At 36.4% G+C, this 15,509-nt stretch overlaps 1 protein-coding gene across 2 annotated transcripts; it reads left to right on the forward strand.

The window, feature by feature from the left end:
• Positions 1 to 1,762: 1,762 nt before the first annotated feature.
• On the forward strand, positions 1,763 to 14,787 carry marchf2 (membrane-associated ring finger (C3HC4) 2). Of its 2 annotated transcripts, none has more exons than XM_015606707.3 (5): positions 1,763 to 1,944; positions 4,264 to 4,533; positions 7,446 to 7,650; positions 9,235 to 9,444; positions 10,181 to 14,787. In XM_015606707.3, exons 2-5 carry the CDS (start codon positions 4,358 to 4,360, stop codon positions 10,337 to 10,339), a joined length of 750 nt encoding a protein of 249 aa, XP_015462193.1. In that variant the 5' UTR covers positions 1,763 to 1,944; positions 4,264 to 4,357; the 3' UTR covers positions 10,340 to 14,787. The 2 variants fall into 2 exon arrangements, with proteins under 2 accessions (XP_015462193.1, XP_007252712.1); XM_007252650.4 differs by having other exon boundaries at positions 1,767 to 1,944; positions 7,446 to 7,641; positions 10,181 to 13,945.
• The last annotated feature ends 722 nt before the right edge of the window (positions 14,788 to 15,509 follow it).

Raw genomic sequence — 15,509 nt, forward strand, 5'->3', positions numbered from 1 at the left:
ATGGTATAATAAACATTACATTGTAAATAAATAAGCATCATGTTGTATTGTAGTTTGCCATTTCTTACATCATATCAAAATAAGTGTCTTGTTAATACAGTTATTAGTGTGAAGAACTAAAAGTGTGAGCCTACACAAAGTGAAAGTGAAAATGATCACCATGTGTGGTAGAATATACAACATGTTTAGTATACCATATTTAGTAGTGTGCAGTGCAGTGTTCATGATATACATGGACAGTTGTATTTAGCATTGATGCACTCCTACAAATCAAATGGAGTCTGAATAAAAGGACCTCTCACACATTTTTGTCATATTTTTACTGCTTCCATACAGCTGTATATACTAAGCAAGGGGTGTTATCCTGTAACAGAAGTAGGATTCCTGGTGTACACAAAAAAATTTTTTAACTGACATTCCATCAGATTTGAAGAACAGTTTAAATTTCCATTAAGTGCAAAAAACACATTCCCAAAAGTTCACAATGGTATCTAAATCAAGTAGCCTGTCAAACGGTGAGGACATCTCCAAAACATCAATTCTATATATTGAGATGTTGCTAAAATACAGAGTTCAGTACTTGCCAAAAGTGCTCCAAGGAAGGAAGACCAGTAAACTGAACACCCAGCCCCCCAATTCTGCAATTTGCAGGATTTAAAGTATCTGGTGCTGCCAGATACTCATGCCTCAACAGGCCACAGCTTTTCAGGTGACATTGAAGTGGGATTCACATAATATTAGGCAGGTGGTTTTAATGTTATGGCAGATGCAGGAGCCAAGTTAACTGCTCTGGCAGCATGTTAATTCCAGCCTGCCTGCATCCTGATTAGATTAGCCTAGTACATTAGAGGCAGAGATGGCAGAGATTATGGTGATGATGATACAGTAGCATGCCAGCCTTCCTGCATGGATATGGGATGGTTCATTTCAGATCAGTGAAGTCACATGAAGGAAATATTGCATACGTATGTTTGTGATTTTAAAACATAATTGATGATATTGTCATATTTAATTTTTTACTTTAAATAATGCAAAAAAATAAGTTTATATTAATAAAGATTTCAGAAATCAATATTTGGTGGAATAACCCTGTTTTTTAATCACAGTTTTCATGCATGTTCTCCTCCACCAGTCTTACACACTTAAAAACACCAGTCTTACACCACTTAAAAAAAGACAATGGACCCACCACAAAATGTTCATAATAATACCAGTTTATTTCTCTATGCAGCGCAAAAACTGTGATGGAAAATAAGCGAATAAGATAATATTTTTTTTGCAGATGTATATAAATAATTTGCACAAAACTAAAATACATTTTAAAAATAAAAATACAATAATTGACCTTTCTCTTAAGCATATCAAGTTTGATTTTTTTAGTATTTATATTAATTAGTAGGATTTTAATTCAGCGGCAGAACCATTATTAATTATTAATTTGGTAAGCATTATCATTTTTTTTTCTGTATGTGCTGTAAAAATCCTTACTACCTGCTTTAGCTATTAAACTGTGATGAAAATAATCCAATAAGATTAGATGTTTTTATTCATTTCTATTTCCATCTTTTGTTTTAGGTATGAATAAACACGTGCTCGTGTTTATTTGGATTATAAGACAATAGATAATGGTGTTAATAAACAGGATGCTCTGCTCTGCCCGGACTGGAATCACCAATTCTCATTAAAGCCGATAGAGCCTACAGTCCTTGGACTACGTCTATTCACAAACAGCAGTTACGCTGCAGTCGGCGGCGCAGCCTCGCGCCAAACCCTGCCTTAGCGTAAACAGCGCTAACGGCGCTAAGAGGCCACAGTCGTCTGTCAGCTGAAAAGAGCGAGTCTGGGGCCAAAACAAGAGCACAGTTTCAGCCCTTTACTCGCCCGCTGTCGCATTTTCTCGGAGTTGTCCCGTTTAGACGATCAATCAGGATGAAATTAAAACAGGTGAGAGCGCACCGTTATTATTAGGAGCGCTTGGGAAGCTTATATTAGCGTATTTTGCTAGCTTGGTTAGCAGGAGCCGGCTAGCCGAAGGTCTAACGTTTTGATTAATTTGTGTTAAAAATCGGGCTTCGCGTTTGACACTCTTATTTAAGTCCTCTAATGACGGTGTTAGACGACATTACCCTTCTGAATTACCTGTATATCGTAAATTCTGAAGTGTGTGTGGTTTAAACCGCGGCTAGCTGCTCGTTAGCCTGTAGGCTAGCGACGGTTTTCCTTGTTTTGATGGCTGGATACTGCTGGGTTAGCTTAGCTTAGCAGGCTAAATGGACCTAGTCCGTCTGAGCTAGGTTAGATAGTACAGTATCTAATTAATAAACTTAGGTTAACTAGTTAGCTTTATTCACAGTATATACATTAAACCAGACTGATATGTTTCTAGCTAGCTAACCTAGTTGAATATGTCGCTTGAGCTAGCTATATATAGAGATAACTAGCTTACCTAGCTAGGTTAGCTAACTAATGTATTAATGCAGATAACCTAGGTATCCTAGCTAATGTGTATCTTGTCAGATATAAATTACACAGAGGTGCTAACCTAACTATTAACGTTGGCCAGCATTAGTAAAGACACATATCCTAATTTTCCTCCCAGATATAACCAAACATACAAGTAGCTATGTTCCTCTTTATCTATGCCTTCTGTCAGAACTAATGTCAGGTCCTGGGTTATTTGTCATTTACAGAATATAAGTAAGTTAGCTACTTAACCTAATATAGCTACAAAAGTAAATGTAACTACTAGATTATACGTATATTCATAGTTAAGTATACTCTATGAATATGTGTGTGATGAATATATAGAGATGTATCAAATGCACAGAACTAAATGGATACAAATATCCTGAATATTGTACAAGAATCAGGTGGTGTTTATGTATGTTATGCACACAGCTATGTTATTAAAATAGCTAACCCAGCTTAGGTTAGCTAATACATATTAAGGCAGTTAGCTAATACTATATATTGTATGTTATATTGTACTATATAAGTATGTTCCTTTGTATCTGTACTTTCTGTCAGACCTGAAGTCTAAGCTAAATGTACTGAATACATAGAGATATACTAACTGCACAGAACTAAATGTGTATAGATATACTATATAGATATAATATAGTGTCAGGGTCATTAGGGGTATATGTATATATTATCTATGTTAATGAGATGAGCTTGTATATTAAAGGTGTCATTTTATTGTTTTTTTTATTATTCATTTTAAAATGTCTAGTTATCGTCTCTAGCATTGCAATGCTTAAGTTAAAAAATTAGAGGTGAATAGATTTAAATATACTTGACTTACAAAAAAAAATAGAAACTACTTAAATATTATGAGTTTCTATGATTTTACCAAATTGAAAACCTCTGGAATATAATCAGGAGGAAGATTGATGATCACAAGCCATCAAACCAAGCTGAACTGCTTGAATTTTTCTGCCAGGAGTGGCATAAAGTTATACAAAAGTGTGTGTGAGTGTGACTGGTGAAGAAGAACATGCCAAGATGCATGAAAACTGTGATTAAAAAACAGGATTATTCCATCAAATATTGATTTCTGAACTCTTAAAACTTTATGAATATGAAATTGTTTTCTTTGCATTATTTGTCTAAAAGCTCTGCATCCTTTTTGTAATAGATAGATAGAGGTGGGCAATGTGATGATAATTTATTGAATTATGATTCCTGTTTTTAATTATATAGACAATACACGCATATCAAGGATACCATCAATATTGAAAGAAGACTACCCTGGGTCAGACTGCGGGGTATAATTTGTTTTGTTAAATGAAATCCTGGCAATATGAAGTGCATACAATATGATATTTTAACATGTCCGTTTTTTTGTAATAAAAATATTCAACATATTTTGGCGATATTATTGTGTACACCCTCATTGTGGAAATGTATTTAAACACTGTGAAACACTATTTTTTACCATATCGCCCAGTCCTAGGTTTAATGTAGTTGCACATTGCTTCATTATTGCAATGATCATGCATGTAGTTAGGGGTGTGGATATTGATATATTAAAGTAGTGCATTTTGTTTTGCACTACTCAATAAGTTTTTCAAAAACACAACATAGATTTTTATTAGTTTGTATAGGTTAGTGTCAGACAGTGGTTCCTTCTTTGTTATGTTTTAGCAATATATATTGAATTGTAACCCCTTTATTGTGACATGAATTGTATTGCCAGTACTAGTAGTCATGTTATTTACTCACATACTTATTTTTTCCTTACGCCTCCATGTATGTGTGCAGTAGTAGGACCCAGGTGAGCTGAGCTGTGGGAGCGGACGTTGCTCCCCCTTTCCCCCTGTGCCCCCCGTCCCCTGTGCCCCTGGACGGATCAGACATGACCACAGGGGAGTGTTGCCACCTCCCAGGCTCTCTGTGCGACTGCACTGGCAACGCTGCCCTGTCTAAGACCGTGGAGGAATCGGACAATCGCAGGGCGCAGTACGTCACGCAGGTCACGGCTAAAGACGGACGCTTGCTGTCCACCGTCATCAAAGCCCTGGGCACACAGAGGTGAGCTGACTGACCTTCAGCACCGCCTCTGATCAGCGATGCTGTTTGTATCCAGACCCACCAATATTTGACCAAAATTCCTGATGAATTTTTCAGATGATTGGTAACACACAGGGTTATTAATAGTCTGCGGTTGTTATTCAGGTTTAATTATGTTGTTATTTTTTTCTAACCACAGGACACTGGACAATGATATGCAGTTAATGTTTAGTGCAAAAAGAAGAACGCAAAAATATTTGTCTCAGAAAAAGCCCGTACAAATGTGTAATTTCAAATCACTCTTCATTAAAATGACTAAATTGTAATTACACATTCCATTGAAAAAATCACAGTTTGCCGTTTCTATTTAAGGCTAATTATGTAAACCCTGGTGTACCACTCAGTCATATTACCTCTAAAATATTCTCAGATTTGTGCTCTTTGTGTAATATGTGTAACCCATCATGGTTCCATTTGGCAAGGACTTGACTATGTGCACACCGCGACCAGAATGTATTTATTTTCAGTGAGCGAATCCAGCGGGTTTTATGCAAATGAACAAGGAATCGAAAGGTTTTCACATTTCCCTCAAAATCACTTTACTAACTTTAGTTCCTACTAATAATGTGTACCTAAAAAGATATCACTGCAATTTTGCTACTGGTTAAGCAGACCAACAATCTCAAATCTAAAGTGCAATAATACTTTTATTATTCAGTTTAGTATTTTTACAGTATTAATTACCTCCAACACCTGAACCCCAGAAAGACTGACCGACTGTTTATCCCTGGAACTGCAGGTCTTTCTATCTCCTTTGAGAACTCTCTGTTCACTCCATTGGCAGAAGCACAAAGCCTTGACTTCTGCAACTCTCCTCTGGCTCTCTTCTTCCTTTGCAAATCGTCAGGCACCTGTAACAGATTTAGAACGTGGCAGCATGATTTGTCTTCAGTCTTGATAAGTTCAGCCATGTGGCAGCTTTGCTACTTTCCCTCCACTACCTTCTACACTGCTGGCCTACAAAGCCAAGTCCTTCTAGTACCTCCGTTAAGGTGGTGGAACAAACTTCCGCTAAGTGTCCAAAAAGTCTTCAAGTCTAAACACTGACCAGTTTATTCACAAAGCTCATAAATGAGCTGTTATCGTTTAGCTATTAATACAGACTTTTATTTAGCATCATTTAGTTTGATGTGTCTTTTCACTCTAGTCTGTACAAACTAGCTAAATATATTTTTAAAGAAAACAACAAAGCATTTTTTGTAAGTCGCTCTGTATGAGGGCATCTGAATAATGATATTAAATGATGATAGTAAATGTTGGCTCTGGTTATCGCCTTTTTTTTTTTTTTTTAAAGAAAGGCAGTTTCTAACAAATCAGCATAACACAGAAACGCTTAAACCAACATATTCCCTGGTTAGATTTAAATAAAATGATCCTGTTTGGGTATAGTAAAATTGAACCTTTTTTGGTGTGGAACTATTACAATGATTGCACGGTACCAGCTGTGAAACATTGGGGAGGTAGTATGTTAATAAGGGGCTGTATAAATTCATCAGGTGTAGGGATGATTTGGAGATGGACATTTTGTAGATGGCATCATTAATGCTGCTCTGTATAAAAAAAAGTCCAAATTCTGCACAGTTCACAAGCAAAAACAAAACAACAAAGCAGAACATAAATAGTGTTTAGACAGGGCATATAGAATTACAAACAAGGGGTTATAAAAGGGGATATACAGACAGAAAAGTAAGATAGGGTAGCTACTTATAGTTTTCCAAGTACACACATAGTGGAGACCAAATCTTCCAGAATTTAAAATTAGACTTTAATTAAGTAGGCCAGGTTTGTTTGATTAGAACTGGGACTGAAGAGGATCTTTGGTTTTAGGGTTGGGCACTCAAGGTAAAGTAAACGACTGTCTGAGTACAGTTGTGATTAAAATAAGCAGCAAATACACTCCGACTTTAAGTCAGCTTTTTATATGTAAATTAAGTCAGTTTCAGAGTGGTTTGGTGTGAAATGCTGTAGAGATGCATATAGAGTTGGAATTCACAGGTTTATAGAAACCAGGCATCTGACACCTATTTAAGGTACAGCACTTAAAAGCTGTTATACATATTTAAATTACTTTGAGTGCTGCCAACTGTTTGAACCATTACAATAGCTTTAAGATATGTTTTCAAAAAGAGGGGAGAAAGCTGGTAAATGTCCGACAAAAACAGGCAAATGGCAGGTTTAAGTTTACTTTTATGCTCTAAATAAATTAAATAAAGCATTTGTGATCTCTTCTTGAGCCTATATTTACTATAAAATATCAAACAAAATGAGCCATACAGAGATAACTAAGCTTATTTTAGCATCTTTTTCCCTCTGACTTGAGTAGTACTGCTAAGGTAATTTATTTTAAAATGACACTGTCTAATTACATTTGTGATTAGAATAGCACTACAGAGGTAGCATTCTAGTTAAATGTGTGACTAAAATAGCACTGCTAAAATAAATTCATGAATAAAGTAGCACTGCTGAGATAATTTATTTAAACATTCTACTGTCTAATTACATTTGTGACTCAAAAAAGCACTGCTGATTGGTTTGTTTGCTTGGATAGCAAAATATTATTTAAGGGTTCAATAAATATTTATGTTATAGATTTTAATTGTTTTTTAAGCAACAAAAGTGGCCAATTTTATTGAGAAACTGCAAAAAACATATTCAGCATTCAGCCAAATATTTCCTGTTTGATTTTTGTCTGTTCTTTTCAGTGCATATCTATTATAAATATTAGATATGAAGATGAATGAGGGTTATGTGGTCATAGTAAAAGTACACCATTTTATATCAAACCACTCTGAATAATGTTTTCCACATCAGCAAATGAAATTTGATCAGTGGAGTTTTTCCTCTAAGATTAACCGCTTTTCCCTTTCTCTCAGCGATGGCCCGATTTGTCGGATCTGCCATGAGGGGGGCAACAGTGAAGGGCTCCTTTCGCCGTGTGACTGCACGGGGACGCTGGGCACGGTGCACAAGAGCTGCCTGGAGAAATGGCTATCCTCCTCCAACACCAGCTACTGTGAGCTATGTCACACAGAGTTCACCATCGAGCGCAGACCCCGACCCCTCACAGAGGTAACAAAGGTCAATGCCTTTCGCCTTTGTCTGCATGGCTTCTGCCTGACTTTTCTACCTGTGTTTGTGTGTTGCTAATTTTTTCTTTCTCTTACCTTTGTTTCAGCTAATGTGAATTGATGGGTGTTTATAGCATGAAGTGTTTGATACTAGGGGTGGGAATCGTTTACTATCTCACGATTCGATTCGATTCCGATTTTGGGGGCCACGATTCGATTCAAAATCGATTTTTGATTCAAAACGATTTGAATTATAAAAATTTCTGCTTCTGGCTTATGAATCTTATTGAAAAAAACCCTCCATAATATACACTGGTCCTGGAGCAAGTAATGTGTTACAAAAACAATAAAATGTGCAGGAATGTGGGTCCTCAGTGACAGAGAAATCACTGGGATATCACAATGACGTTAATGAACAATAAATAAATAATAAATAACACTGCTTTATTACCAGGCTACTAGCGGTGGTGTGTAGGTGACGCTGCTGGGCTGATGTGATGATAGCAGTGAAGCGCTAAAGTTCAGGAGCAGCTGCTGATTAACTAGTTAACTTTAAGGTCGCTGTATTTCTTCAGAAAGGGGGCAGGAGGTGGAGAAATTAATTCATATTGTCCATTCCTTAATTCCTCTGTGATGAGGAGCTGAAATTAGCTCTGATTAGCTTATTGTTATTTTTCCGTTCCGCCTTAAATGCTGCAGCCCGCTGCCACCTGTAGCGTTATTTAAGGTGGAACTGGAAAGTTAGCTAGTTAGCTAGCTAACAGTTACTGAAACTAACTACTAGCGATCTTTTTTATGCTTGTTATGAAGCATTCTGCCATAAAACATTGAAACTACACGTTAATCTAAGGTAATATAGTGCTTGTTCTGCCATCTTACCGGTGATTCTCAAACACCTACGCTCTGTGTGTGTCTGGAAGATCTCCGTTTGAAGGGACAAGCCCTATCCCCAGGGTTGCCAGGTCCAACAAAAATACCCAGCCCAAAATCAGTCTAAAACCCGCCCCTCAGAATCGATTTTGGGACATTTTAAATCGATTCTGAATCGTAGTAAATGAGAATCAAGATTCTTATGTGAATCGATTTTTTGGCACACCTCTATTTGATACTGTTTATGAAAGAAATACAGACAAATATTCTTAATAACACTGTATTTTAAATAATAGTTTACATGTAAATATTCCTAAGTCCTATGTTTTGACCCCTGAATTAAAGCCTAGGACCCATGGAGGGGTCCAACAGTGAAAACATTGTATGTCCACAACCCTATAATTAATAAGCCAGTGTTCTTACCACTGATGCCGAATAATAATAAATAAATCAGAGCAGAGAAGCAAAAAAAAGTATGAATAAAAACAATATTTTTATTAGTGATATTTACTCAATTACTGGTCTGGTCTGACAGACAGCAATATAATCTTAGATTTACAGTTATATTAATCATTGTCTTGCTTTTAAAGCAGTGATGTATTGCAAACCTGTGCAGTTCATTTGGCAAGCTTTGTACTGTGGAGAAATTAACGTTCTGAGATTTCTTATTGTATTATTATATTATTATACTGACCCTTAAACTGCATCACCTTTGTTTCTATAGTGGCTCAGGGACCCTGGGCCCAGGAATGAGAAGCGCACCCTCTTCTGCGACATGGTGTGCTTTCTTTTCATAACGCCCTTGGCGGCTATCTCTGGGTGGTTGTGTCTGCGGGGGGCTCAGGACCACCTGCACTTCAACAGCCGCCTGGAGGCAGTGGGTCTTATTGCCCTCACCATCGCTCTCTTCACCATCTACGTCCTCTGGACTCTGGTATGGTCAACTTGGTTGTTTGCATACAGTAAAAAAGCGCCTTTTTAACTTTGATGGACATCAATTATTTAAAAAAATACAGTTTATTTTGGAGTGTTTCTGTTGGTCCATTAATCATTAAATTATAATGCAAAATAAAGAAGTCCTTATTTACATTATGCCAGTAGTGATAAACAGCAAAAAAACTCAACCCAAGGACAAAAAGCTTTAAAAATGTAATAGGAGAAACACAGATTTTCCTAGATAAGCCCATGCCTAAAGCTACAATTGTGTGTGTATATACAGCTCTAAAAAAATAAGAGACCACTTAAAAATGATGAGTTTCTTTGATTTTATCAAATTTAAAACCACTGGAATAAAATCAGGGGGAAGATGGATGATCACAAGCCATCAAACCAAGCTGAACTGCTTGAATTTTGCACCAGGAGTAAAGCATAAAGTCATACAAAAGCAGTGTGTAAGACTGGTGGAGAACATGCCAAGATGATTGAAAGACAATCCTTATTTTCTGCAAATAAATGCTCTGAATAACAACATTTTTATTTGGGATTTGGAAGAAATGTTGTCCGTAGTTTATAGAATAAAACCACAATGTTCATTTTGCTCAAACATATACCTATAAATAGCAAAATCAGAGAAACTCAAGTGGTCTATTAATTTTTTTTCCAGAGCTGTATATAATTTCCTATGCTGTTTATTTTCAACTTCATATTTTAACTGGGTGAATCCTCCACAGGTGTCATTCCGCTACCACTGTCAGCTGTACTCAGAATGGAGACGAACCAATCAGAAAGTTCGCCTGCTCATTCCAGACGCCAAGGGTGCCCACTCGACCCAGCATTCCTTGCTCTCCACTAAGCTGCTGAAAAAGACAGCAGACGAGACCATCGTATGAGATCCATGTTTTCTTCTGGGGCGGGTGGGGGACACGATAAAGCATTGTTATTAGCGTGCTAAAGGCTTTCGATGCACCCTGTCATCGACGAGAGCCGCAGCACTTTTTGGATGCATTTTTTTCTATTTAATCCTTTTTATCTAAATATGTGAGCACTTCTGTTTTTTTCCACCAGTTTATTTTTATTGTGTGTGGGTTTTTTGTTTTTCTTTGTTTCGAGCTTCTGTATGTTGTTTTATTGGTTCTATTTATTTGCTTAATCAGCCATAGGAAGGCCCCAGACCGTACAGTATGCTTTATGTTAATGGGAGATCTGAACGGTAAGAGTATGGGAGAGTGGGTACAGCATTGAGAGAGAGAGGTGAAAAGAGAAAGAGAGAGAAATACAGGAAACCAGGGAAAGCTGCTGAAGCTTAGAACCAAACTTTCCTTCGTTTTCTTTCAAATTTTAAAAATATTTTTATTTTCGGACGAAACATTGGTCGAGGCCAGTTTTGGAGCATTTCAGCCCCTGTGGTTCTGAGTGATGTAACTGATGTATATTACAAAAGTTGAAAGCTGTTTTTTGTGCGTACACCCATTTGCTTTTTTTTATTATTATTTGAATTTGGAAGTGTTACAGGACGACGGGCTGCTGCAGCTCGGGGGATTGGGCTGTAAAAGAGCGAGGTGAAAGCACTGGACCTCTTGAACATACTCCTACAGAGGAATGAGCCTGTAAAAAGAGTGGGCAATAAGAGACTGTCCTCTCACTTTCAGTATGAGGTGCTGTACGGCCTCTGACATGCACAGTATTGCATGCTGCGTGCATATTCTCTCTAATTTTTCCTTTTTTTTTTTTTTTCTTTTTTTTTTTTTAAACCTTATGAAGTTAGTGACTGTTAAAGTTGCTATCTCGGATGTCATCTATTGATCAGCATTGGCTAGATTTTTTTTTAAAAAGGCGTCTCTCCAAAACACGCAAAGGAAGAAAAAAAAAAAACGGCATGCAGTGGTCCTACAGTGGTAGCACTTAACAATTAATAAACAAAAACTTAAAGTAGCCTAGCTGTGAGCTGATCAAATGTAGACATGTGTATGCATTCGGGATTCATTGGGAAATGTACAAAACGCATTGTTTTAACTTTGTAAAGAGAAGCAGTGCGTACGCAGTGAGTATGCGTGAAGGCTCAGCACTTCAGTTCGTTATTGTGACGTTAGAGTTGCGTTGACTCGTGACGACTCTTATTGACTCTTAATTTTGGCTCTGTTCCAGCTACCAGTGGCTGATAAGACTGTGGCTGTGTGAAAGGGAAGGATGCGTGCGTAGGTGTGTATGCGTATACACATTTTTTTGTATTAAGGTCTGTACTTTTGTGCTGTTTAATAGTTTCTGGTGAGTATAAATGGCAGAGATGTGGGGTGGCATAGTTTTTATGGTTTTTGTAGCAGTTTTACATTGTTTTAATATGCAGTTTTTGGGGGGACATTTGTCTGCAAACTGGGGAACAATTGGACTTTCATGCATTCACTGTGTCGTTTGTCATTTATGTCATTTAGACTTCTGCATGATGTGCAAAACAGTACCACCAACCATCAGAGCTAACTTTTAAAGGGAAACCTCATGTTGGATTGATTCGGATGCATATTGTATCTTCATGATTGATTCTAGGCCTCCTCCTCCTCCTAAAGGCTTTATGGACCTCTTGACCAAAGCAAGCAAGGCCTATATGCAGTTCATGAGGGACCATGTCTAATGGAAGAACACTTTTCGGTCCCTGCTCTAAAAGCTTGGTAGCTTGGTATCTTGTTACGTTGAAGATGTCTGTCACTGATATTTACCCTGATCTGCTCTCCTTTGACCAGAGATGGACTGTGTAGAATTGTGGAGGTCCAGAGAAAATGAAACGTCCAGGAATTAACACTAACATTTCGGACGTGATTTGTAAATGTGTATAGTCTGTGGAAGCCACTCAAGATGCATACAGTCCAGGTGTGAATGATGTGTGTAGTATGTATGTATGTATGTTTTATGTATGTTTGTATGTCTGTATCTCTCCTCTCACAAGTAGAGGTTCTACCAAGGGTCCTTTGATTGATGCCTTAGATTTATGGCATTATTAGTTTCATAAAGGAGATGAGAGATAGGGAAAACATTTTAAATGTTTAAAGGGTTATTTACCTATTTAAAATGTTCGTCATACTCAATTTCAGCCTCTTTTATGAATATGGTTCTTTATGAAACGAAGGATGATTTTTCTCTAGTGACTGTTAGGAAACATGGATGCTGGGCACAGAAATGCTGAACTTAAGATTCCTGAGAACCACAAGTTTAAATAACGCACCGGCATCTGTTGGCTGATGTAGTGAAGCTGAGTATTCAGTGCTTTCCTCAGAGCAAATTGGGTGCCAAGTAATTTCTAATGAGTCATGCAGTTATCCTCATTTTTCTATAATGTTCTAACTATTGCCGGCAATGGGGAAGTCTTGTGTCTGGTGAAGTTTTTGGGTAAAATGGTTTAAATAGAACAAAAAAACAGTGGGTTATGCTATAGGTCCAATAAAAATTGTAGTGTAGAAATTAAAGCAAAATATTCAGACTTGTGTACTTTTTTCTTTAGTAAGTTTACACAGAAGTTTAAATGTATAAATATCACTTAAATTCGCAGAAAGAGCATGTTGCAGATGACTGGTGTCAATTCCTGAATTCCAAAGTGTAACCCTGCCTTTTTTAAAATTATTTCTGTATAAAAAATGTGCCAGTGTTGGCACAGAAAAAAAAAAACAAAGCTGTGGTGGCTTCACTTTTGAGATGCATTGTGCTGTCCATGTTTTCTACAGTCATTGGGTTTTTCTACGGCATCTCTCAAAGAACCTCTCTTTCTAGCACCTAAATTATTACATTTTTGAGGGTGTGAGAGTCTGTCTGAGTGTGTGTTGGTGTGTGTGTATGTTGGATGTAAATCTTCTAATCGACTGCTGTGCTGGTTGGATTAATACGTACTACAGATGGCTGGCCTGACCTCAGACCAGTCTGAGCAGCAGTTGACTTGTGCTGTGCCACATATGAATGAGTTGAAACCAAGACATAAAAAAAAGGTGCTCGCTTCCGTAGATGAGGTAAAAAAAAAAAAAAAAAAAAGATAATGTAAAAAACCTATAATGTAAATCAAGACCCTTCACCTTTTCATAGTCCTGTTAGCACTGGTCACCTCCTCCACACCAGCGCAGTAAAAGTCACCTGCAGTTTATTGTTTACTTTTCAGCTGTGAAGTGTCACTCAACACTCTAAATCAATCCTCTCCTCTGACATTGGTGTATTTCGGAATAACGGCGTGCAATAGATATACTACAAGCTTTTGACATTTAATTGTAATTTTACTTTTTATTTTATTTTTCGGAATGATACATGTTGGCAAAAACTCCTGTGTGTTTTTATAATCATACCTTTTGCAGACGAAATTGCACTTCTAATGCCGAACACAGCAGAACTGCTCTCAGATCAGCAGCTAAGTGCATTTTCACCTGCTCTGAGTAACACTATTTTATTGGTGTGCCTCCATCTAACATATTTGCCTTTTCCTTTTCCTTCTGGGACATGTCCTGTTTTTTTTTTTTTTTTTTTTTGCAATGTGGGGTGATAAAAAAAATGAATAAAAAAAAGCTAGAGTGCAATTTCAATAATATTACAATGCAATTCTTACCTATAACCTTAACAGTACACATAAGATTATTATTCCTATATAGATGTATATGAAGGATTATAGGACTACATTCACACAAGAAAAGGAAAACAGTGTTGGATTTTTTTTTTTAATTATAAATACTCCCATGTTTAATAGTTCCCTCCACTATGCAATCCTGCAAGTATAGTTAAGAGTTAAGCAGCTGAGAGGGTACTGCTTTAACATGAATACAGCTGACCCAATCTGTCTTCTTTTCACCTAAGAAACATGCATGCATTTATTGTATTATTACTATTATTTTTATGTTTTTTTGTTTAGCCATATTGCACTTTCACAGATTTGTGATTGGAAATGGTTTGCTCTTGCCTTTTCCATATTATACATTTCAGAGGGATTAAAAAAAGTAAAATAAAAAGCGCTCAAAGATTCTATCAATCTCTGGATTTGGACTAATCATATTTAAGACCAATCATGTTCTTTTTTTTCTCTCTCTAAGAAAAAATGATAAGCAATTGTAAACATTGTACACAGTTTGTTTTTTGTTTTATTTTAATGTTGTTGTGTTTTAATGTATTCATGTATCATTTGCAATGGATGTCTTCATTTACTCATCCAGCACGGGGTTTTATCACTCAAACCCATTTCTGAGAAACTGTATGTTTATGTAGTGCAGTGGATAAAGAAAGGTGTGTCTGTATTGTCCTCACCAAAATATGTTGGTGCTTGCAATCAGCCAAGAAAAGTGTGCAAAGCAAATTAAAAATGATGCTCTGGACTCGTTAACCACCCTGACTCTGTTTCATCATCATCTTCCTGATCTCTTTTAGAGTAGACATTAACATTTTGCTAAGGTATAGTCTGAATAAATAGAAAGTAAGATGTGTTTAATTAATTTGAATTTTAAAGTAGAGCTCCCTCAATGCAAATCAGAAACAACTGATTTTATTCCGAACTGATGCAGTGACTGATACTTTCTATCAACCAGTACAAGACTACATATTTTAGTCAAATCTCAACACTTAAAAAATAAAAGCCATAATGAAACGACAGCATTAGTTAGCTCTTTATAAAGGGTTTATAAATAGTTTATAAAGGACTTTTTTTAAAAGTTTTCAATTTTTTTTTTTTTTTTTTTACTATTTAATGTTTTATTGGATTCAAAGTATTTGCTATATACAGGAAAATAGCACATTAATCAATATCAACAAACAAACCAAAGATAATGAGCACCAGTGCACTAAAAGATTTTATGAAAAAAAGAAATAAAGCAATAAATACAGAAGTTTAAGAAATTTTACACAGTTACATGTAAATCAGATTAAATAAATCTTCTGCCTTGTCCTCATTTAATAGTATAATTTATATTTTGCGTTAAAAGTATAGGACTTTCGTTCCATCAAAACTTTTTTCATTAAATTGTTTCTTCATCCAGTTAAAGCATGTGGCTGTATAAAATACTAATGGTTTCTTTATAAAACTGTAAACAACACTTTAAATCAGACTTT

The sequence above is a fragment of the Astyanax mexicanus genome, chromosome 16 (genome assembly GCF_023375975.1).
Source record: "Astyanax mexicanus isolate ESR-SI-001 chromosome 16, AstMex3_surface, whole genome shotgun sequence".
Classification (NCBI taxonomy): domain Eukaryota; kingdom Metazoa; phylum Chordata; class Actinopteri; order Characiformes; family Acestrorhamphidae; genus Astyanax; species Astyanax mexicanus.

Bases quoted from the DNA above. Each gene is read 5' to 3' on its own strand.
- marchf2 (XM_015606707.3), top strand. From the start codon at position 4,358: ATGACCACAGGGGAGTGTTGCCACCTCCCAGGCTCTCTGTGCGACTGC. The intron at 7,651-9,234 runs GTCAATGCCTTT...TTGTTTCTATAG, and splicing joins CCCTCACAGAGGTAACAAAG to TGGCTCAGGGACCCTGGGCC. The intron at 9,445-10,180 runs GTATGGTCAACT...AATCCTCCACAG, and splicing joins TCTACGTCCTCTGGACTCTG to GTGTCATTCCGCTACCACTG.